We start from the raw sequence: 24,482 nt of genomic DNA on the forward strand, positions 1-24,482 counted from the left end.
GTAGACAGAATTACCAGCATGAAAGGTATGAATTATAATGACATTCCTATATAGTAACTAATCTTACTCTATTATATAACACCAACAGTTAAATAGAGCCTGGCTTTTATGTCCTTTTATTATATAGGTAGGGATGCTAGGTCACTTATCACTATGGGTTATTATACATTATTCATAGTTGTGATAATAATTTTTGACCCCGTCCACGTGGACTATATTGTAGATCTTCCTAACCTCCTTCGAACGGCTAACAAAATGTTACATTAAGTCATGGCTATTTATCTAGCTTAGAAAGGTGAAACCTTATTGTTATCCCACGATGGTAATATTGATATTGGTCGCCCTCGAAGATCTCCAACAATGTGCACGCATCACTCAGCCGCAGTTCTCCTTGCACCGGCTCGGGATCTTTGTCCGGAACCCTTTAATCCGTCGCGGTAATTGCGAGGCATCGATTCCGGGCCTGAATTTGAGCGCCCAGTGGTCGCGGGTTATCTGGTAAGCTTGTCAGGGTTACTTTTTATAGTTGGTTGTGTCTTCCTATTTCCCTCCTTTACCCCCTTTTCCCCTGCGAGGGTGCCGGGTACGCATAAGAGAAAGGGGGAAATAAAGGAGAAGGAGAGGGAAGAGAAAATAGAAGTAGATAGATGAACGACTAAAGAGAGAAAAACACTCATACACAGCCCTTCCTCCTCTGTACCCCCACCACATTACCTCCCCACCCCCCCGACGAGTCCCATTCCTGTGAACCGTCACTTTGTGGGAATCCAAATAATTCCCGGAAGAACTGGCGCCAGCCATACTGGGCATAGACAACGTCGTCACTTGTATCGTCGCTGGAGTCACGCACAGGGCTCCGGGTGTACTCATACCCGACGTAGAAGACGCGTTGGGAGCCGAGGATATTGCCCATTTCGGTTTGGTGGATGGATGTTTCATGGCATTGGTAGGCTATGTGGTCCAGCATTAGGAAGTGAGAAAACGCCATTGTTATTAGCCCTTTAGGGGGAGAGGTCTTACGCTGAGCGTGTGTAACTAAGTTGGCTGGCTGGTTAAGTTAACTAGGTACCTAGGTAGCAGATGATATTACCTTGCTCTAGGTCAAGATACTACTCTAGAAATCCCCGAAGCGCAGGATCTTCTCATGACAGTGATCTTCTACTTTATAAGTAAGTATAAACTCGCGTTTGTGCAAGCGTACAAACAGCCAGCTAGTTAATTATGAGGCTAAACACCGTTATAGTACTACTAACCACGACGTATCCGGATACGTGCTTGACAAGCGTTGCTTCCCAGCAAACCACGAGAGAGGAATCCCATAGAGGGTATTTCATGATTGATTCCTGACGAGGACGGCGTACGCCCAGGTTATATGAGACAAGTCGCACTTTTGGGCGAACAAGGTTACCTGCTGTGCTGCTGTGTATTACATGGTCGGGTAATTAATGGTATGTCTCGGATCTATCTTGATAGTAACCTTTGATACTGTATGTATAATAGTGTGGTTATATTCATTCCTATACCATGCTTCGCAAGAAGGTATAGATAGAGGAGCACGGCCCTATGGTGAGGGATAAACATAAACAGTAGCAAGCTTCAGTGTTGTGTAGCAAAGCAGCTAGACCACCAATCCACATTACCATCAGAGCCACTCATTCATGCTACATGAAATAATACCAGCTCAATGCCTTAACATTATCTTATCCACCCCCATCCTTCCCTCATTTCGATGCATTATCATGATTAGTACAAGCGTAGTTCCGTAAAATACATAAGTCGCCACTTAATCGTTGATACATTAACAATGCTGCCTGTAACTCCCCCCCCCCCCCCCCCCCCCCATCTTCCATGCTTCACAAAAAGCCCTTCGTTAGGCTTGGCTTCCGTCCGATACTAGTTGTCCGCTTTGGTACCTCGATGCCGGTTCCGCCAAGGCTGGCTGTCTCGTCCGCGTCGCCACCGGTTCCGGTTCCGTTTCGCCACGCGCTGAGCCGTCGCGTCCCTTCTAGGCCAGGCGTACTAAGCCGCACGCTGCCGTTAACGCTTCCCTTTTCCATCCGTAGATGTTTCCATCCTTCTAACTCACGTTCTAACCGTAGAGTCTTCTCCTTCTCCTCTCTTAATTCCCGTTCAGCTCGACGCGCCGACAGCTGTATATCGCTCTCACTAGCCTGGAGCTCATCGACTGTTACGAGGAGCTTCTCTACCCTGTCACGTAGTCGTGACACGTCGTCGTTGAGCTGCACAGCTTGTTTGTCCTTACGCTCTATCTGAGATTGCAGATCCTTTACTATTCGATCTACGTTGCGGACAGAACGTTGCGATTTCGACCGCTCGTTCTCTTGAGTCTCGAGCTGCGATTCGAGCTATGATGTTGGTGGAGTATTAGCGGTACGCTTTGTAAGCTTGCGGAATAAAGAGGATAGGGGTCTTGTTGGAGATTGTGATATTGTCACGTTGCCGGGAGGCTCATGTTCAGGGTCTGGCGTTGTACTAACCTCCTGGATACGCTTGTGCAAAAACTTGATATCCTGGCTGCCGCTTGAATATCCCTTAGTTTCCAGATCGACAAGTCGTACTTGCACTTCGTTAAGGCTCTTCTCGAGGGCTGCCTTTTGTTTAGATAGGTCGGCGCTGAGCTCACGTTCGGCCGCAATTTCTTTTTGCACTTCAGTAGCGAGGGACTCAGCCCGCCGCATCTTCTCTACCGCAGCAGCAGCAACGTCTTCCCGTTGGGCTAGGCTAGATTTTAGTTCCAGAATTTCCTTGTCTGTATTAGCAGCATTACGCATCGCTGGACTCTCGCTGTTAGCTAAATCTTCAAGATTGGCTTTAGCTTCTTTGAGTCTTGCTTCGATGCTAGATTTCTCTCTTATTAAAGTATCGCGCTCAGCGGTTATGTCATCCACTGAGCTTCGAAGGGTTCGGACTTGAGAAAGGAGTGAAACAACTTTGCTCTGGGCTTCGTTATGGGCGCTAACGGCTTCATCGCGTGATGAAACAACGTCAGCAAGCGTACTCTCAAGACGTGCCTTCTCTTTTGACCATGTCGTGCTGTTCAGTACTTCGTCGTCCCACTTGGAGCGGAGATCGTCAAGTTCTTCGCGTAATCGAATGATTTCGGACTGCTTGAAGAGTTTTTCCTCCCGTGCTATGTCAAGTTCTTTAGTAAGAGTAGCAAATTCTGCTTGATACTTCTTGCGAGTTTGCTCCATCTGTGATTCCTTGTCCTCAAGATCAATGGCTCTCTGGCTTCTATAGTCTTCCAGCTCGTGCTGGAGACGCTTCTTCGACTGCAAAGCAGCCTCGAGGTCTGTGGACAGATCTTCTAGCTTCTCCTCAAGACGCTGGTTCTGGCGCAGTACATCCTCCATGCTTCCATCTGATTTATTTCGCTGTGACATGATCTCAGCATAGGCCTCCTCTGCTTCTTTAGCCTGAGATTTAGCAAACTGCTCTGCCCGCGTCGCCTTCAGAACAGCGATCTCGGCCTGCTCTAGCTTGCTGAAATATTCGTCGGCACGACTCTTATACATCTCGAGGCTCGAAGTCACATCTGCTAACTGAGAGCTTTCAGCATCAAGGCGAATTTGTAGATCGGTAAACTCTTGGAGTAGTTGGCTGCGGTTAGAGGCTTCCTGTTCTCGGGAAACAGCCATTTCTTGTAGATCTGATTTTGTATCTCGAAGCTCAACTTCTAACCTTGCACGTTCGTGCCTCATTTTCTCGAAATGCTCTTTGACGTCAGCTAGCTCAGTAATAGCATCGTTGTGATTGTGGAGAAGTGCACGCCTAGAGTCTTCTTGACTATTGAGTAGGTCGAGAATCTCTTCGTGCGATTTGGTTTGGAGGTCTCGCACGGACAACTCGCCACTCCTAATCGACTTTTCCAACTGGGAAACCTTTTTGGCAGAGTCGTCAAGCATATCATGCAGTCGGTTATTGGCTTTCTCTAGCTTCTTCATTCGGCGAGCTGAAGGGCTATTATCAAGGTTCATCTCTGGTGTGGGCGTGACACGCTCAAGCTGGCTTTGGAGGTGACGGTTTTGCATCTGCGATATTTGAAGTTGGTTCTGCAACTCTTCAACCTCGGTCTTCAGATCTTGCCTATTGTTGAAGCTGAGAATATCGGCGGTGCGGTCTGATCTACCAGAGTCCGGAATCACATCGTTCTCGTTACCAACGCGGCGAGTAGGCGTGGAAAGAACCGAGTTACGCCTTCCGTTCAGCTTACTTCGTTTCTGCGTAGGAGAGCCGTTGAAAGGTGCCTCATTAGGGTGCATCTCCTCCAGTTTAGGTCGTACTGGTGACTCTGCTCGATTTGCACGTAGCTCAGTCAATTGTGCGTCCGCATTTGTACGTGCAGCGGTTTGTATACGGAGGTTTTGTTGCAATTCTTCAATCTTCCTAAGCATATCAAAGTTTTGACTCATGATTTTATCATGACTTCCATCACCCTGAGCTGGAATTGAGACTTCTGGGTCAACAGCCTTCAAAATTCGTAACATTTGCGCTCGAAGTTCTTCCAATTCCTTATCCCGGGAGTCAAGAGTCATTTGCATAGCGCGGACAGTAGTCTGAGCCTGAGTCCGTAGCTGACGCTCGGATTCTATTGTTCGATTTGCCTCGGCAAGCTGAATCGTATAGTTGGATGAAGCTTTCTCGGCGTTGCGGCTGGACTTGACTTCGCGTGCAACTTCGTGGTTGAGATCCTCCACGTTAAGTTGCAACTTCTCAACCCTCTTCTCGAGGCCAGCTATAGTCAATGATGCATCTCCGAGTTGCTTGTTAAGTACCGCATTCTGCTCCTCCATCCTTGCCTTTTCACGTTGCAGGCTTGTAATCTGTCCTCTCGAGGCCTCACTGGCCCTCGAGGTGGATCGCGCAATTTCAAGGCCCTTTTGCTGCAGTTTGTTGAGCAGAGCGCGATTATCGTTCTCGGAGGCAGTTAGACGTCCCTTAACTGTGACCAGTTCACGTTCTAAGCGTTCCTTGGCCTGGTCATTCTTGAGACCGTATTCTCCGGATGAGATCATAAACTTATTAAGATCTTCTATTTCGTGATTTAACTTTTCACACTCGCCTTCGAACCATGTAAGCCGCTCTTGCGTGGCATCAAGATCTTTCTGTAGACTAGCCTCTCGCTCCCGGGCTACACGAGTGGCATTGCGTTCACCTGCCTCTTCCGCGTTTAGTCGTGCTTCCTCTGCTTGAGTCTTCGCTATTCGTAGCCGCCGAATCTCATCGCGCGCATCATCGCGTTCCTTTTCAGCAGTTGCTCGGGCTTCCATGGTTCGCCGTAGAGTGTCTTGCTGAAGATAGAGCTCCTTCTCGATCGTTATTTTTGATTCCTTGAGTCGATCATGCTCTTCTTGTAAGGCCTGATATTTATGCTCAGAAAGGAGGGCTACGTCATCTCGTGATTGGCGTTCCCGACTTAAATCCATCTGAACTTTGTATAGCTCATCCTTTAAGTCTTTGATCTGTGACTCTAAGACTTCTCGATTCTGGTTCGCTTGTGCATCTTCGGAGAGTCTTGCTTGAAGTAATTGTTTCGCATCTTCTGCTTCGCGCTGGAGCTGCGAATGCTGGGATTTCATAGCAACCATTTCAGCCTGAACCTCACGTAGACGGTCGGCCATCTTCTCTTTCTCGGATCCCAGTGTCTTTCTCTGCTCATCGAAATTACGTTGCTCCATCTGAAACTTCTTGTTATCTGAACGAAGAATAGAAAGCTCGCTTTCCTTTTTCCTCACAAGCTCTTCGTAATCTGTCGAGGTCTTCGATAATTCGGATAGCTGTTGCTGCGCTTCCCGATGTTCCTTTGTTAGACGTTGCTCTCGTGATCTTAGAGACTGTAGCTCTTTTTGAGTGGCAGCGAATTTGATGTCTCCATCTTGCTCAGTTTTGAGCAGTTTTCCCTCGACATCTCTTAGCTTGCGATCCTTCAACGACAGCTGGCTCTGAAGCATCTTGACCTCATCCTCGAGGATAGCCTCCTGCGCACTTCTATCCGCCTGCTTCCGAGAGAGAGTCTCTATCTCTACTTCAAGGTTGACAACTCGAACGTCAAGTTCTGACTTTTCTTCCTCGAGCCGGGCTATGAGGGCAGCGGCTTGCTCAAGTTGGGCTCTGTATCTATCCACCTCTTGTTCAGCTCTCTTCTTCGCACTGAGAAGATCGTCGAGTTGGTTCTCGAGCTTCTCCTGATCTTCAATGGCACCTTTGAGCTCTTCTTCGAGCTCGGACTCGCGAAGCTGTAACCGTTTGAATATCTCCTCCTTGTCTAGGGCCAACGCTCGCTCGCTTTCAAGGATCTGCTGCGTTCGCATTAATTCTGCGTGGCAGTTGCGCCTTTCCTCTTCGAGTCGAGTGCGGTTCTCAGTTTCTTGTTTCATTTTGTCGTTTAGCAGTCGAATTTTCTCGTCACGTCTTTTCACTTCGATGGCCGTGCGCGTTGTGCCTAATAATGGCTTCATCTTAATAAGAAGTTGCCACCAAGGATTCTCGCAGAGATCAAGATAGACATTGAAATTCCTTTGGATCACCCGAGTAGCTTCCGTGCGGTATAGCCGTTTGAAAGCCAAGCGACGTTTGATATAGCCGCGAGCAACAGACTGAAAACGAGACATTATCTCGGTAATCAAGGCATCACGTTGCTCTTCTAGCACGGCAAGCACACCAGCTCGGAAGAATACCTTGGTGAGACCGACACGGAAAAGGGATCTGTCTATCCCCAGCTTATCTAGCATTAGCGCTGCCACTGCTTGTCCATCCATGTGTCCTTTAAGTACATCTTTGCAGAGAACCTCATATCGTTGTCGAAATTCTGTGAACGAGAGTCGGTTAGGGAAACCGGTTCGGGCTATTCTTATGCCCTCGAGGACACCATTGCACCTCAACTGATCAAGGACGAGTAATGCGTTGAATTGTTTAGGTCGCTTCTTGTGGTTTGGGAGAATGCAACGAACAAAGTGGGGATGAGTAGAATTAAGTTGGGACATAAGGCTGCTTAGCTGCTCCTTATGTCTTTGCGCGACAGTTCGGAATAATCCCTTTTTGACCCTACTTCGGGATGTAGTATTGTCATCATCTGAGTCGGCGCAATCTAGGAATAAATTGGCGATGTGCTTGTCTACAGAAGCAGCTAAGAGTCGCGTCACGTTGTCGTTAAGGGGATCTTTATTCTTCTCTAACCAACCTTCAGTTGAATACTCAACCTCAGCTGCGTAATGAGTTAAGATAAACCCCTGTCGAGCACCAGGACGTGCCGGACGATATTTGTTAGACTTCTTATCCCACAGGGAGTTAAGCTTTTCCGTAAATGATTTGTCTGTGGCCTTTGGCATGACGCTGTCTTCGTCAAGACATGAGAAGATACCAATAGGATTTGACAATTCGATGAGGTCAATGGTAGGCTGCAAATCGCGGCCGAAGTCAATGAATTGCCACTCAATCTGTTCTCTCGCGTACTCTTCCTGTTCCAAGACAAACATGTGATGATTGAAGAACTGTTGTAGCTTTTCATTGGTGTAGTTGATACAGAGTTGCTCGAAGCTATTCTCTTCGAAAATCTCGAATCCTGCAATATCAAGTACGCCAATAAAATGTGAATCGTCAATACCGAGCCCAGTTCGGTCAAACTGACGGTTAATGCTTGTAACAAGGTCCCCAAAGCCCCGTTCGTATATGCCTTTCGCTAGGGCATCGATGCCGAGTCGTACTTGTTCAGGAGTTTGAACCTTCTCTACCCACTCGCGACCTGCTTTGACTTTGGGATGAAGCAGCCCTTGTAGGAATGGTTCTAAGGCGATCCCTAGAAGCTTACACACTCTAGCTGCTACCTCCTTAGCGTCGGGCGCAAGACGGGCTTGATCAGCCATACGACTTTCCTTGACGACAGTGATATTGCCTAAGTGCAAGACCGCAGCAACAGTACGTAGAATGGATTTCTGTTCACTATCAGAAAATCCCATTACATCGAACGCTTCGAGTAGCGACTCCCATTCGTCAAGATCAGAGACGCCGGATATGGTATCATGACCCTCACGGGTGTAAGCGAAATCTTGTACTTCAAATTCGTCGAGTAAGAAGTCTCGTTTCATTTGACTATCGGCACCAGTTAATAGCTGGTAGAAAATGTGGTAGTTTCGTTCTTGAGGATTGACGCGAACAACTCTCGACTTTTCCAAGAGATACCAATCGATAAATGCACCGGCAATCGCTCCATTCCGAGTAAACTCGATGCGAATAAACTTGCCAAATCGAGAGGAGTTGTTATTTCGAACAGTTTGCGCATTGCCAAAAGCTTCGAGGATGGGATTAGCCCGTAATATTTGCTGGGAGAGGGTGGAATGCTGTCCTCTACCCTTTGCCGGAGATTCTGAGTGAGCTACCGCGGCAAGATATTGGATTACTTTCTTTGTATTTTCAGTTTTTCCTGCACCAGATTCACCGGTGACCAATATACTCTGATTTTCCCCTTCTTCGACCAAGTTACGGAACGCTTCATCAGCCATGGCGAAAATGTGTGGCTTGGTATCTTCCCGGCTTCGGCCTTTATACCTGTTGACGAATTCATTCGTATATATTGGTAGAGGACAATATGGATTGACTGTAACCAAGAACAATCCTGAGTAAGTGTATATCAAGTCGGTCTGGTATCTCATGTGAAGGTTGTGGACAACAGATGCTTCGTTTAGGTGTGTCAACTCCGCCATATCGTTCGCCTTGTCAAACTTGGCCGGGTTGACTTTATCCACACTTTCACTTTCAACCTCACGTTGCTACCAAGTTGAGTCAGTACAACTATCATCGACTACGCGGGAGAGCAAGACTTACGCTGCCATCGTCACATTGCACCAATATACGGCCCTCTCCAAGCTCCTCGACTATCCAGCCCTTGACGAAAGCAGCTTGTGGATCCTTAAGCCAGACATATCTCCTGCCGGAAAAGTCATTTTCGCCCTCGATTCCTTTTACAGGGTCCAAGCTCCTCCGCCGGTCCTCTTCTGTTTTAATAAACGACGGTGCGAATGTTGTTGAGTTTGGGCCACTGCTTTTCGAGTCGACTCGATGCGGCCGAGGGCCATTTGTGCCAACTGGTAGGAGGTTGGCAGCAGCTATCGATGCTTGTGACTGTGTGCGATTATGTGTAGGTGGTGTTGCTACTCTCGTTAAGATATTCGACTGGGAGGGGAATATAGCAGATTTTGGTCTACCCACACCGCTCGGACCCGGCGACGGCGAGGGTGAGGGTGAAGCCTTTCGAACGAAAGGATTATTGCGTACCGACATGTTGGGAGCGTCCAATGTTAAAGTAAGGATCCCAATATATCATTGGCTCAGTTCCAACTTCATCAGGAAGAAATCTTGTAGTTATCGTTTGTAGCCGTTACTTAAACGTTACTACATAAATTGCGGAGATTGGTATCGTAAGACACGATGCCATAGAAGACAAACAATTACTGGTATTGAACGAACGAAACCAATTTAAAATCCACGCCTCCAAAGTAATGAAAAGAGGTATCTTGCCCCCCCAAAAAAGACAATTCCTTCTGAATGGGTGTTGTCTTAAGATAATTGATGCTACAAAATGACGGAAGTCAATTGTTGACATGCAGAAGCACATGGCAACGGGCGTGTGGGAAGTAAACAGGCCTTAGACTTGGCAGAAATTAGCGTATATCCATGCATAATGTGTTGGCTGCCCAATTTTTTGATTGGCTAAAACAAGGCTTTAAGGTACCAGGTTGCTCTGGCCTACCAGCCTACATGATGCCCACCCATAGGTACATTAGGTAGTGGGGGTTTAAGAAGTTACCTATGTACTCAGGTATCTAACTTTAAAGTGGGGATATATCGGTTGACGGATTAACCTAGTACCGTCTGTATGGATTCGACTGGGCACCTCGTGCAAAGGTACCTAGGTACCTTTGCTGATCGCATTCAGGTAGTTTTCTTTTCACCCTAAAAATGATTAGGTAATATTTAGGTATTGAAGCGCTTGGACCATTTTCCTACGATCAACTGGCAAACAATAATTTGAAATCCATCAAATACTTCTCATCATTACGAAGTAGTACGAATCAAGTACAATCCGAAGCTAACTATTCTTTCTCATTTACTGAAAGAAGTTTTGGTAATACATTGTCTTTGATCTCGGTGGTCCGAAATCCTTGACTCTTAGGCTTTTTCATCGTCCTTAGATTCAATCATCTCTTGCCGCTGATCAATCTATCGCTTTGAAGGAGACGCGTCGATGTCCCTTGCCATGTCAATCAGACCTTCCATCCGACGTCTTCATCTATTCTTATCCCCAAAGACTAATTGACCATTGCAAATATTTTCTTTTATACGCGACTCTCATGCGACTGGCTATTCGTTGCCTGGATCTCCCCATTATTCTCAGCTGATATATTGAACTACTGCTCCACTTTAGGGACGGGCTTCCTCATGCATCGCGTCGACCTGGTTCAATATGGCAGAACATCCTTACAGGTACAGCCCGTATCAGGGCCAGAAGCCTCATTCGCAACCTCTCCCGCCCTTCGCCCAACAGTCACTTCCTCCTCTAAATGCTCAACCGCCTTACTACGGGGCTTTCCAACAGCCAGTCGCCACTGCGGGCAACTATGCAACCGCTCATAACTCCTTCCAATACAATGCAAGCAATATACCTGGCCTTGGAATGGGTAGCTCTCTACCACCTATGCCATATCGATCTGAAAATAATAGTATATGGCAACCTCAGACACAACCTGCATTACATCAGCTTCCCACGCAAGCTAGAGATAAATCCCCTGTTTTTATGGCTAAGCAGGGTAACCTTCAGAAAAGTCCTATAGAGAATCGAGAGATGCCTGTACCACCCCAGACACAAAAGCAGACACCAGAAGAAGGAGAGCTTAGCGAAGGCGAATTTGAAGATCTATATGAGCCTAAAGATAATATTGATATCGCCATACCAACTCCTCCATCTCCTCGACCCCCAAGTGTGATGGAAAACCAAAATGGAAGCGTTGGGGATGCCGACGGGTCTTCCATATATGATGGCACAACACCTCGAGGTGAAGCTGTCATTAATAGCACATCTACGTCGCTTCCTACGGCCGAACGAGCATATTCACCGGACGAGGACTGGGAGCCTTCTTACCAAGAACGCGAGAGATCCGGTTCGTACTCTCCCTACTTGTCTCCTAGAGAGATCCAGCGCAAGGTGTCAGTGAGCAAGCCCGTATCTCAGGGAATTAAGCGTAAGTTGCTCTGTATATACTGGTTCTCTTTAATCGTATCTAACGGCTGTCAGAAGCACCAATCACCCAGAATCAAGTACAATCTCTTCCAGGGATAAATATGACACACTTACAGCAGCCATCAGTTGAAACCCCATTGGCAAATGAAACAGCTTCCAAACAAAAACAAGATCCCATAATCCGTCCTATTCGTTCTGTAGCAGAAGCAAAAAAGAAGGCACAGGAAGCTATCCTTGGCCTATGGCCCCTTAAGGTCCGATATCAAGATTATATCGAGGAAGGACTCGATGAGAAGGTTATCAAAGGCTTGTTCACGGATTTGGGCCTAGAGGCTTCAATACCAAAACCTGCTACAGCTCAAAAGACCGCAATTGACTTGCAGGTTCCAGCTGCGCCCTCTAATCTTTCTCAGACTGCACCCGAGTCACAGAACCCCAAAATTCAGTCGCCAATTATGTCAAAGTCGAAGCCATCTACAATAGTCGAAACTACAGTAGATACCAGCACCACTAGTGATACAAAACCTACTAAAAAGACTGCCGCCGAAGAACGGAAAGACAAAATTGCTCGGAAATTAGCGGCAAAGGCACAGAAGACCGCAAAAGCGGTCCAACCTCCTGCATCAACACCACCATCTCAACCAGCTTCGACAAATTTAGGCGCTGTAGTTTCTACGGGTGCGTCACCGGTAAAACAAAAGACACGGGCCGAGAATAACGCACTTCTTCACCAAAAGCTCGCCAAGTTGAAGAAAGCGCAGGAGAAAGCCCTAGCCGAAAAGCTGGCTGCTGATAATACAGCTAAACCCATGACGCCTCCATCTCTTCCCACAAGTAACCCACCCACGATTTCTTTATCAAAAAATAACACAGAATCGTCCACGAATGTTACCACGGTCGCGATATCTGTGCCAGAAGCAGATAGGCGTTCTATGTCTACGGAAAAGAGTTTACCAAGGGATGGAGGTATCCCAGGTTTATTTCTAACTACTCAACCAGCGCAGTCAAGCAACCGCAACCTAAAACGACCGGTAGCATCGGATTTTGATAATTATTCAACCCCCACCGGCGCGCTCAAGCGAACCCGCACTCAGGAAACGTTAATTATTGATGTTAGTGATGATGAGGACGTTGAAATGGACATTGCTTCGCCTACCGATGAGCCCAATTCGTTTAGTGAGATAATCAATCCTCGACAAATTCCACTCGCGGCGTTCCCGCCGCTGTCTGATTCTCAAAACCGGAAACAACGTTCAAGTCCTAGCTCAAGTACGGCTCCAACACCACCTGTGCACGGAGCCAAACTAGATTTATTGCATAAACGCATCGAGGAGACGAAGCGATTAATTGCTGAAGCAGAAGCTAAGAAGGCTGCCAAAAAGACGAATGCTCCTCAATCACCTCAGACCCAACCTTCAGTAGTAGAATCTACCACACCCCTTAAATTTTCGGAACCTTCCCCGGTACAAAAAAGAGTTGGAGCCGCCGACGTGAAGAGACGCGATAGGATCGTGAGCTATGAGTTGCCAACCGTGGAGGCCACCCTAAAAGAAAAGCAGGATAGATTACGGGAAGCCGTTGCCCAAGCAGCTCAGCTTGAGCTCGAAATTCAGGCGAGTATGGAACAACGGCGCAAACTAGCTGATGAAGTGGAGCGGTTGGCGGTCCCTGCAGAGCCAATACCTATCGAAATAAGTACGCCAAATCAACTCGTCCCCTCCGGTGAGTTTGATCGCGATACTTAGTGTTTCGCCGTTCCTTGTGTTGTTACATACTAACACGTATATAACTACAGCAACCACAACTTCGGAACTAGGTCACGTTGAATCACAGCCTCCTAGTGAGCAGCAGCCAAACTCCGAAGATACGACAGATCTTTCTATGACCGAGGGAGACATAACTCAGCATGACCAGCCAGTTGAATCAAATGATGCACAACTTGATTTGGATCCATCTCAGTCTGTTTCTCTGACTGATAATGAGCTTGCTGCTGTCCAATTATCTCAAGGACTTGCTCTAGTCAATGGAGAATCTCATACTGAGGCTAGCATAGATGGAGTATCGCAGAATAACTTCACGGATGCATCGACCGAAGAGAGCCGGGCTATCCCTAACATAATAGCCGATGTTTCAGAAGTCCAGGTTGATAGACAGGATCTGTTCAAGCAAGATGTTTCCGAGCGACCGTCCCGAGAGCCTTCTCCAAGCAACGATGGATCCTACCGGCCACAATCTATGCCGGCATCTCCTACCCATGACCACCCCTTAGGACCTCAGGACACCAGCACAAAGACACTCGCACCACAAGAACAAATTACCCCATACACTGACGAGCAACTCAATCGTGAAGTACTTCATGAGACTGGCCCGGTTCAACCGGGCGAGGAATCGGCTTTGTCCGCACCCGAAAACCCGAGTGGAGAAGTACAGAACAGCTCTTCTTATGAGCACCCCTTACTGACTGCTAGCCAGGATGAGTCTGAAAAGCCAGCCCAACTAGAGGACCTGCTTTCTTATCATAGTCCTCTTGGATATTTCCGTGCATATAGATTCCATCCCAAGTACTTCGATGAAGTAGCGGGTGGGCTGAAGTCAATGACTTATAGTTCCAAGATTGACCCCATGCGGCCAATATGCCCGCGTGTGCTAGCGGGAGAACAGTGTCTCAATGGTAATGCTTGCGAGTTCCAGCACTTTGAGAACATGGTGCTTCCTGGTGAGTTTTTGAATCGATATTCCTAAACACTCGATCCCGTCTGCGAAGCATCCCCCCCTTTGGATAACTGACTTCATGGTACTTTGTTTCAGATGCCGAGATCATCACACAACTCGGCTCCGCCGATATGTTCACCGGTGAAACGAGAAACAGATTCATTGAGGGCTTGAAGAAAGTTCTTAACGAACTGAAGGCCAATAAAGTTAAGGACTTCGATCGCATTACGAAAGCCATCGTTAAGCACAGACAAGAATTCCTCGAGGACAAGTCCAAAGTCTTGCCACTCGATGCTGGCAGCAGTTAAGCAACCTCGTAGTTTACTTACGCAGCAACGCACAATCGATCAGCCCTCGTAGACTTCGTACTTATACTTATCCCTTTATCCTTTATCCCCCTTTCTCCGCTTCGTCGTGTTGCATTAGCTAGGCAGATCATGATCTTCCATGACTATTTCAGCCTACTTATTTGCCTCCATGAGAGGTTTCATGGCAGTATTTATCCTTGTGATAAGGGACCCAGCAACCGTTATGGGCTGGGCGCCTGTTCACAGGCTTTACGACGCCCACGATCTTTTTGATCGGGGGCTGAAATGCTGGAAATGTGAGATCTACCAGACAAGAATGCCGATAGAGTAACTTTAGGAGATGGACTTTTGGCCACACAATTGGCCTATTGGAAGAAAGAAAGAAAGAAACAGAAGAATTTAAGCAGAAGATCAGGGCGGCTGCTCACAGCATAATAATTGGAGTCGACTGACTGTTGAGCAAGATAGCACTTGCATTTACTATTTTTATCTAGATGCAGTCCATACTCTCACAGAGGATAGCCACGAGTACTCGCGGAACTATGTTTGGGAAGTATCTGCAGCTTATGCTAGGAAAACAGCTGAATAGCTCAGTAATGCATACATCATTTCTCTTGACTCGAATGTTTTATATCTTTATTTAGGAGCTTGTGACTGTTCTCCCGCTATTTTATTCTTCTATAAGCCCTGAGGGAACTTATGATCTTTATATTTCGTCCACTTATCTTATAAAATACCTAGGTACCTATCTATAGCAAGTCCATATCGCCCTCCATAAATAATAAAAGTCAACTCAAGGCATTTTCGAATCTAAATTCTAGATGTATCAAAGAAAAGGTATATCCAACTGGCTCTTGTACCCAAAACGCCGTAATCAACCTAATTAAGTCGTACTCAAGCTCCACGCTCAATATCATTCGTATTCAAACTACTCCCAGGAGCATCAGTAACACTAGTCGCAGTACTGGGCTTAGTTTCGGGTAGCATCTCAAACTCGCTCTGGCGGATCTCTTTACGGGTACCATTATCGCCAGCCTCAAACTTCCGATCCATAATCTCGCCGAAGCACAGGCTCGGATGGAAGACATTCAGAACTAAGACAGCGACAGTGATCATCACACCCTCAAAGCCGATGAATAAGTCCTGACGGCCCATCAATGATCCCGACCATCCGTTACTTAGCTCCGCAACACGGAACACGCTACGCCAGAAGATACAGATGGTGCTTAGCGCTAGCGCGGGCGGGAAGGCCTTAAACATCCAGGAGTTGCGCATCGCGATTAGCTCTGGGTCCTGGTCTAGTGCTGCCGAGCCGAGGGTTCGGCGCCGACGCAAAGTGTTGATTAGGAAATCGGTGGATAGAAGCATGAATACTAAGAGCGTAAAGACTTGGAAGGCGAGACCGGCGATCATTATGTTGTCGCCGGTATCTGTGGAGTGTCCCGTGTGGAAAGCGGAGGAGGCGAGACCACCGCCAGCGGCTTGAAGGATTAGGGAGACGATGTCGCAGGGGATGAACTATGGGTTGGAGTTAGTGGACTTCGACTTTATACGAGTTTACCCCTTTTGACTCTTTCTTTAAACTAAATGGGAAATAATATATGATACGTACGATGCGAGTGTAGTATTTAGGCGGGATTCGCGAGTTCTCGGGTCCGAAGGCGAACACAATCTTCCGGATACACAGGTAGATGCCGGCAGCGAGGAAGGCTGGAGCTATGGTTAGACACTTAAACAATACGAGTCAGTAATTGCCTCCTTACGAAAGCCAAGTGATTTAGGTAGTAAACAGCTCCCTAGTCAACTCGATCAGGAGTCTCTCTTGGTACAAGACCAGCAAAGGGAGAAAAGGGGGGACTGTTGGGTATCACATACGCAAATCTGTATCAAGAACCCGTTTTCAGACCACTGGTTCTGCCAGCTCATGATCCGGCCAGCGTAACCTATGATCTCGGAGATGAGGCCAAGGGCCATAGCAATAGTAAAGTTACCGCCACGCCGCGTAATGGCGAAGACGGTAAGGAAGCCGATGAGGGAGAGGGCGAACAGTGCTAGGAAAACTGCGTTTGGTGCTAGATCGATACGGTACGCATAAAAAGATAGATCGTAAGGACATATCTCTGGTGTGCAGTCCTTAAAGGAAATCGCGACGTTTGTGAGGTTGCCGGCGTTGGTGCCAGACTCAGCTTGGTTACTCATTGCGAATAGGGATATCAGATTCAAGCCGATGAAGGATAAGCAAGGTAACCACTCTAAGATAAACAGATATAAAGAGTTCTACGACGAAAGCAAGTTATATATAGTAAAGAGTGAAGACATTTCCCACAGTGGAATGGAAGCGTGCTAGTTAAAGACTACAGTACGGGATTGGTAAGACCGCGGACTCCGAGTGTGTGGACTTCGCAAATGTTTATATCAGCCTAGATACCTACTTCCTATGCGGCTCAGCCTTAAAAGAAAAAAAGGTCAGTCCAGTTTATTAGAGGTATGTCTAGTCATAGTCGCGGGTAGCCATAGAAGCGAATGCAAGGTAAGGCTGTGGGTCAGCGAATTGCCTAGTCGAGATAGTTCTTCGTTATCGAGCCTATCGTCAGAGTGGATAGTCTTCTTCTACGTAACTCTGTATATTACAAATGTCGAGGTATTCTTCTAGAGTTTTGGGGGCATATTTTGTTCCTTATCATAACTACTAAAATAGAAAGCCACCGACATAGGCACGCTATATCTAGAATAGATTATTAACGACATGCATTCAAATGGCGTATACACTTCTGACTTGATGACTATAATCGCACCCGTTGGCGGCCGAGCGGACCCCGCGGGCCTACGAGCGCGTAGTCACAACTTCTGTATAGATACTGCGAGGTGAGATAAACAACATCATGATCTAATTCGCGGCAAGTCGATGTAGACAGCCCCTTGGACATGCAGAAAAGATGTCTGTATGTAGAGTTAGAACCTCGGCTACCACCAGGATTGCGTACTACCATCTCGCTTCCCTGAAGATATTCCCATCGATACTACGGGCTGGGTGGCTTACGTGTCGTTGTGGGCTAGGTATCTCAGCCGCACTGGAAACCTCGTTTGACAGACTTTGATATACCTAGGTACCTAGATCCTGTTATATGAAGTCGTGGATGAAAGGCATTAGGTTGATTGGCGGAATCGTAGTGCACTGCCACGATGCTCTGCGTTACCCACGGTCCGATCTGGAATCTCTAACAAGGTCAGGGGTGGTCAGATAATAGTCCTGAACCATCCAACCATCTCGTAAACCATTCCTATATTGGGCAGGAAGCGTTGATTTTAACATTTCTGTTTTAACGTAGCAAAGCGGCCCGAAATACAACTCTAGGTTAGGGGTATGGAGTTATAAACGAGAGAAAATGAAGATTCCATAATAAGAAAAAAGGGATCAAAAATAAGCTTTGAGCTAGCCTCGACAATGTACGTATATATTACCTAAAAAGGATATATTTGTCTTGGCGTGCATTATAACCGGGGAAAGTCCGGTTTAACTTCTTACAATTACCTAATTCTAATCCCTGAGCTGGCAGCTTAAACTCGTCCTTCTTCTCCACGTAGACGTCATTCATTCGTCAAGATTTAATTGCTTCAAGACTAAACGTTTCGAAAGCTACTACTACCACTTACTACTACCAAATGTATTACAACATATTATCATTTTCACCAGGAATAAGCAGGAGAAGAAGGTCAATTCTCCATAGAGGCATGCTCAATTTGCTCAAGGTTAGCTAGCGACAATGTTGTCCTCTTGCTTTGGTTTACGAAAGAAGAGCAATGACCCCGAGCGAGAACCACTGCTCCCTCAATATGAGCAAGACACTCATCTACAGCGGGAGCTGTATCGGAAGCTTCAAAGCTACCAGATGCTAAGGGCTCTGACCAAAGGATACATGCCAACTACCGAACAAGCCACTATCAACTTACGTACTCTTCTAGCAAGTGACGTATTGAATCCCGAAAACCCAGACCTGTCCGATAGTGGTCGCCGTTTGATACGTCTCACCAAGCTATGGCTACAGCAATTCATTACTCTTCTACAGAATAAAAATGGCAAGGATCAACTTCAAGATCTTATCTGGTTCTTAACAAAAAGCCGAATATCAATCGATGTGGAAGATCTCAGCGCAAGGGCCAAGAAAACCAAAGCCAAGGCCGATATTGCTGCTGCGTACCAAAGTGTGCGCACTGTCGGCTCTCTACTGCTCACGAATCCCGATTTTAGAACATTCCTTAGTGATCTCAATATAGTCGGTCGCGAGGTTTTCAGAGATTCGGCATTTGCATTGAGTAGTGCTGCTAAGGAAGTAGGCGAGCAGTTGGAGCCATCACACGAAGAACAGCGAAGTATAGCCGAGTCAGGAACTACTAGTGATGGCCAGCCACCGACAGCCCAAGATTTAGAGGATGAATTCGAAGATGCCGGCAAAGTTGTTGCGAGCCACGGTGCCGAGGTCGCAAGCGCTACGGTCGAGAGTGCTAAAGATAAGATTTCTGGTGATGAGGGCCAGACGCTTTTAAAACGGTTGCAGCAAGTAGTCCTTAACCTTCGCAAGCGCAAGGACTATTCGGACTCCGTATCGACACTCTCATTACTCATAAAACGCTATGCTATAGTCTATTCGCGAGCCGCTGAGGAACTAATGGATATCACCCAGGATGATGTTCAGGAAAACCGGGAGACAGATCGTGCCCTCACCAATCTTTGGGAGTTTGTTAGGAGCTTCGGTGACAAGAATGAATGGGAGAGGTCAGAAGAGCTTTTGAAGAAGGTTATGAGCCATAAAGACAGCGATCCCGAGTTTGAGAATTTACTACAGGACCTCGGTGACAGCTTGCAGAAGCTCCTTATGGACCCGGAATTCTTCTCCAATGCGGATGAAAAGCTCCGGGAGCTAAGAGAAAAGAGCAAGAATGTCGGATCAGAGAGTAGCTTGAAACAGGATGTCGATGATCTCCTACAGCAGCTATCTATCACGTTCAAAAGTGTGGCAAAGGACGAAGATATCCATAATCTAACAACAACAACGCTCCGTATTTTTGGTGTCCTTTCTCCTACCAACTCGACAACAAACACTGACTTAATCCACGACGCGCTGAATGTATTTATTCCACTTCTCATCAGTACAGTTCAACATGTGCCAATCCCACGTCTCGAAGTCAGCACACCAATAATCGACCTTCTACTAGAAAACCTCATTATCGAGCCCGGAATTACTGTGAACGAAACATCATTCCTTCCGTTCAGACTGAAGATCGAGAATTATAATGACGTTGAGATCCGTAAAGCCCGTTTCCGGACAAATACTAGTATGAAGAACCTCATGCTCATTAAGATCGACGGCCTTTCAGCACGTGCGGATGAGGTCGGCTTCTGGTTGCGCGCCCATAGTGGGTTATTCCGTCTAGCCGATGAGGGCATCGCAAGCTTCGCGCTAGATGAGCGCGGCATTGACATCCACCTCGAAGTCGAGATATGTCGCGAGCGCTTAGAACAGATGGTAACACTACGCAGCGTGCGGGTAAAAGTACACAAGTTAAATTACAAGCTCCGGAAGAGCAAGTTCTCCTGGCTGGGCTGGATCATTAAGCCAGTGCTTCGACCGATCCTCAAGGCGACAATGGAAGCCCAGCTTGCTTCTGCCATTAGCGATTTGTTACATGCTGCGAATCGCGAGTTGTTGTTTGCTCGGGAGCGTCTACGCGCGACACGGATCGCCGATCCGAAGGATCTATGGACCTTCATCAGGGCTGTTGCGGCTAGGTTGGTACCCGAGGAAAATCCTGATCTATATACGAGGGTGGGTGTTGAGCAGCCGGGCCGTGGTGTCTTTAAGGGTGTCTATACCCCGGGTAGTGTTGTTAAGATATGGAACGAGGAGGCATCTCGAGCTGGCGATCGTATTGAGCAGTTTGAGGCGGGCGGTTGGCGGAACGACGTATTTGATACGCACGTGCGTAATCTCACTTGAACTCAATTATCTTTGGCAATAGGTTAGGCATTTTATAGGGATAGCAGGACGGCGTTATTATGATTGGTTAAGCGTACATGAGGACATTCCTTCACGGGATAATTATTTCAAAATTTCAGTCTAGGGCCTACAATATAAATCACGTATATGATAACTTTCTCTTATTCATTTAAGAGCAATATCACAAGATGAGCGCATAAAATTGGACACAGAATATAGGGTTTATCTTCAGGCGTATTATTCGATCTATACTCTAAATTACCTACCTAACTATCATGGTTTCAATCTCGAAGAGCTATGTAGACAAATATGACCTCAGGATCTTAGTGAGCTATGTACTTATATGCAATTCGTTGCTCAATTTTGAAGACTCCATCATATGAATCCTAATAAATCTTTATGTCGCCTATCAACTAATACCCATCCATCGTCTTGGGTACTCGTCTGATCATTCCTAGCATCTATAACCGAATCATTCTCCTTTCCCTTTCCCTTTCCATCCTCATCCCCATCCTTCCCTTTCCCCGGCTCCGGATACTTCCTCAAATGCTCAACCGCCCAGACGATCTCCCTAGTCAACGGCGGCGGTACCCTCCCATCTCCCCTTAGCGTACCTAGCCCCGCGATCCGGAACAATCCCTCCAGCCATTCTGCTGTCTCCCCCCGGTCCCAATTGATATCGTGGAACTTCCTACCCTCCCGCCGTGTATTTTCCAGCCGTTCCCGCTCCCAGCGCTCCTGATCGGCCGCCGGGGGTAACGGGACTGCGTTGCGCCCGGCGAACAGCCGTGCGAGAGCGATGGCCTGGTACTCGAAGCTGCGGAAGGTTAGGACGCGGGGCACGCCGACGATTCCGAGCGTGGGGTGTGCGCGGAAGAATGTGTGCCAGTAGTTCCCGACGAGCTTGCCGCGGGCGTAATCCCACAGCGGCTCGCCCCCGTTGCTGTTTGCGGCGGCGTTCCAGAATGGGAAGGACGCATTGTATCCAGTGGCGTAGATCACGGCGTCGACGTCTGTTAGCCGCGTTCCGTCCGAGAATAGGATGCTGCCGTCCTCGGCATCGTACTCCGATATCACGGGCTTCCATGCGATGCCCGGAGGCGGCTCGGGGCCGTCCCAGCGGGATTTGGAGCGCCGCGATTGGAAGACGGGTTGTCGTGCTGTTGAGGCTAGTTCGGCGGTTAGGTCGTGGCCTGATGCGGAGTTTCCGATGATGACGACGCGTTGCCCGATATATGGGAAGGGTGACCGGTAGTACTTTGAGTGTGACACGCGGCCGGGGAATTTTTGGGCGTATTCTTGGAGGCCTTTGACGTAAGGGATCTGTGTGTGTTAGAGTAGATAGTGCTTGGGGGTTGGCTTATAAGTGAGTCTATATAACATACGTAAGGTACAGAGTAGTGCCCATTTGCTAGGATCACGGCGTCAAAGGTCTCTTCCCACCAGAAGTCAACGTGACGAGACGGGTCGTACTTCCGGAGGGTCAATCTCCATCTTTCAGGACCGTTTTCCGAATCGGGCTTCAGTTTGGTGATATCCTCGACAGTAGTACTCAGACTCAGAAACGAGTCTGTTTTGTGGAGCGAGAAATAACTCTCGACGTACTGCTTGGGAACATGATGCGGTGGGAAGGGCCCGTAGGCGAACCTCCTATCGGAGAAGCACATAGCGATATCGGGCACATTGGTTCTAGTCCGGTGTTAACATGTTGACTCCTATATTCAAATATAGACTTGAGTCGAGTCCCCACGTTAAAGAATTGTAGATAGGCGTCTTAGAAAACCTTTCTTGCTGGTTAGGTGGTGTGACCTGAGGGAGCTCCTTCGGGATTTCCAGCGGCGGATCGACATCGGGAGGTAACTTTCCCGGATGCACCTCTAATGCGGGCGTCGGGTCCGAGTCGTAAATCCTGCAGGTTGTAACTTGTAAGCAAACGTGCTTACTGGGTGATGTATATAGAGGACATGAGTATACCATGTTCCCCCAGGTGTCTCCCGTCTCTCAAATACCCGAATCCGTTCAAAATAGTTTTCAGCTTTTAATGCTGCCGCGGCGATAGCCCCTATTATATATATGAATTTATGTCAGATATTGATATGCATAGGTACCTAAGGTATATAAGAGTCTTAAAGATGGCATTTATACACACCTCCCGCACCCGCGCCAACAACAGCCACGGACTTGATTCTACGTTCCTCGCTCATATCTTCTACAATAAATATTGTAACAACTAAGCTTCATTTTCAATTCAGCCGGATACGTAATCGCGTTTAGGAGGGGCATTGGGATCCGCATGGATCGATTACCAACGCTTATAGCATTCGCAATACTCACCTAGTATGTCGCCATTGTCACGTGAGTACCTAACCTAGGTATATGATCATTTATATAACTCGATTATATTTTAACGCCTCGTGGTTCGTGGAAGGAGAGGGTATTTAAATGAGTATAGTAAAAATTAAGTTCCTCTAGTATACGTGGTAATGATTTGTCTAGGTGGGGTATGAGGTTTGTTTTTATCACTTGTAATGCAGCCAAGTCGTACATAGATATACATAGATATCCCCTTTAATACTTTTATGCCTAAACGTCTTGGTGTTGCTAGTCTATATTGTTGCTACCTCAGCCGACTAAATTGAAAACACCGCAAAGTAATAAAACTACACCAGGTTAAGGAGGGAACTAAATGAAATGAATCAACAGGTACATATGCATATTATCAGTTACAAGTATGACTGAGTTAGTAATGATATTGACCTGTCACTAGCTGATTTCTGAGTTATTTATTGAAGTAGTTTGTCAACAGCTTAGATCATACTATTTAGAATTAGGATCCTTGATAAAAGTGTCCTAGTTTCTCGGTGCCGAATTTCATTTATTATTGGCGAAAAGACAAAACTTACGACACCCAAGGAATGCTGACATGTCGGTTATGTGCTTAGGTATATATCTTCTTATGAAGGATCCCATAGAATGCAGCTACTCAAAATTGGAGTTATAATTCGACTCAACTAAGCCTTACTAAATCGACCATTAAGTAGTAGTTACTTTGAATATTAAGACTCTTTACTCGTACTCTAGTTATTTAAAATACCCTGAAGTGCGAGGTATAAGGTGACTTCTATGCCTTGAACAGGCATATTTTTTTAAGTCAATTTGACCTTGTAAAACTGGCTTAGAGAATCGTAATTCTACACGTAAAGTCCGATTAAAGCCTTTATGATATGACCTTATATTAGACTATAGCACCACCTTGTTTTTGCGTAGAAGTTAAAGTCGAATGAAATATCTGCTTACGCACGCAGTTCTCAATTACCTTGCGCGTAAGTGGAGGTGTATAAAGCTAAGCGTCGGTCCGAACCGTCTTCACACTTAGTAGGCTCTTACGTGAGGATAACAGGTACCATGATATTGAATCTCATAGCAATATAAATGTGGAACACGAGTCACATAGAAAATATATCTTAATACATATAGTTATTTGATAGGCTCCTCCAAGACATTCAAATGCAAACACAACTCTAAGAAATCCTTAGTTACCTCCTACCTCAGTACATTTATCAAAGGGGATACATATGGTTTTGACGGGTGGCTGCATGATAGCTATGACGCTATCCTAGCATTTCGAGGAAACAGTCTACTTTGGGTATGGTCGATGCCCCTCAGTAATTATCTCATATCATTTAGAATAATCATGCGCCAAGGATACTGGAGGAAGCCACTTACGATGGCTGCTTGTTAATACTTGATATAATAAGTTAGAGGATTAGTGGCTTGCAGCTTCAAACCATATATGATATGATCAATATGTTTTTGTACTAACACATTAGTTGTCGAGCTGCCTCGTGTTGAATAGTAAGGCGGTGCTCACGTTTGCAGCTTAAAACTATTCCTTAGTCGTATCATAATGTAATATAATATTCTTTTGGTGCGAACCCAAGTATAAATATCATCGGTTCCGAAAATAATGTCTTAGAGTCTTTATACTATTGTATCTGATGGTGTATAAGTGCCAATTTAGCGAATATATCTGGGGTAAAAAGGAGATATTTGTTAAGAGGTACCCAAGGCTGGTGTCGTATTATTGCTTACTTAATGTTGGTGGTGTTGGTATTTATAGGTAGGTAGGTAGGCAAAGTCGCATTTATGTCTTAGATATTACAGGCCTATCATCAACTCATCGTGTGTTACACTAGCCTTGTTTGCTCTAAT

The 24,482-nt window shown here is 46.6% G+C and overlaps 5 protein-coding genes across 5 annotated transcripts; 2 read left to right on the forward strand and 3 right to left on the reverse strand.

Annotated features, from left to right (window-relative positions):
- Positions 1-1,853: 1,853 nt before the first annotated feature.
- GL218_02847 (Myosin type-2 heavy chain 1) lies at positions 1,854-9,297 on the reverse strand (the record flags this gene model as incomplete). Its single annotated transcript, XM_033579385.1, has 3 exons — positions 1,854-2,366; positions 2,499-8,786; positions 8,842-9,297. 3 exons carry the CDS (start codon positions 9,295-9,297, stop codon positions 1,854-1,856), a joined length of 7,257 nt encoding a protein of 2,418 aa, XP_033436982.1.
- Positions 9,298-10,858: 1,561 nt separating this feature from the next.
- Positions 10,859-14,274, forward strand: GL218_02848 (uncharacterized protein; the record flags this gene model as incomplete). The annotated part of the gene is made up of 4 exons (XM_033579386.1): positions 10,859-11,255; positions 11,456-12,976; positions 13,071-13,970; positions 14,063-14,274. 4 exons carry the CDS (start codon positions 10,859-10,861, stop codon positions 14,272-14,274), a joined length of 3,030 nt encoding a protein of 1,009 aa, XP_033436974.1.
- An 894-nt stretch (positions 14,275-15,168) lies between these two features.
- Positions 15,169-16,473, reverse strand: GL218_02849 (Sphingoid long-chain base transporter RSB1; the record flags this gene model as incomplete). Its single annotated transcript, XM_033579387.1, has 3 exons — positions 15,169-15,792; positions 15,887-16,003; positions 16,150-16,473. The coding sequence occupies 3 exons, from the start codon at positions 16,471-16,473 to the stop codon at positions 15,169-15,171; spliced, it is 1,065 nt and encodes a 354-aa protein (XP_033436975.1).
- Positions 16,474-18,038: 1,565 nt separating this feature from the next.
- GL218_02850 (uncharacterized protein) lies at positions 18,039-20,270 on the forward strand (the record flags this gene model as incomplete). The annotated part of the gene is made up of 1 exon (XM_033579388.1): positions 18,039-20,270. One exon carries the CDS (start codon positions 18,039-18,041, stop codon positions 20,268-20,270), a length of 2,232 nt encoding a protein of 743 aa, XP_033436157.1.
- A 375-nt stretch (positions 20,271-20,645) lies between these two features.
- On the reverse strand, positions 20,646-22,474 carry GL218_02851 (Thiol-specific monooxygenase; the record flags this gene model as incomplete). The annotated part of the gene is made up of 5 exons (XM_033579389.1): positions 20,646-21,593; positions 21,656-21,959; positions 22,021-22,179; positions 22,245-22,332; positions 22,420-22,474. The coding sequence occupies 5 exons, from the start codon at positions 22,472-22,474 to the stop codon at positions 20,646-20,648; spliced, it is 1,554 nt and encodes a 517-aa protein (XP_033436156.1).
- Between the last annotated feature and the right edge of the window lie 2,008 nt (positions 22,475-24,482).

The sequence above is a fragment of the Daldinia childiae genome (genome assembly GCF_008694065.1).
Source record: "Daldinia childiae strain JS-1345 chromosome Unknown Scaffold3, whole genome shotgun sequence".
Lineage (NCBI taxonomy): Eukaryota > Fungi > Ascomycota > Sordariomycetes > Xylariales > Hypoxylaceae > Daldinia > Daldinia childiae.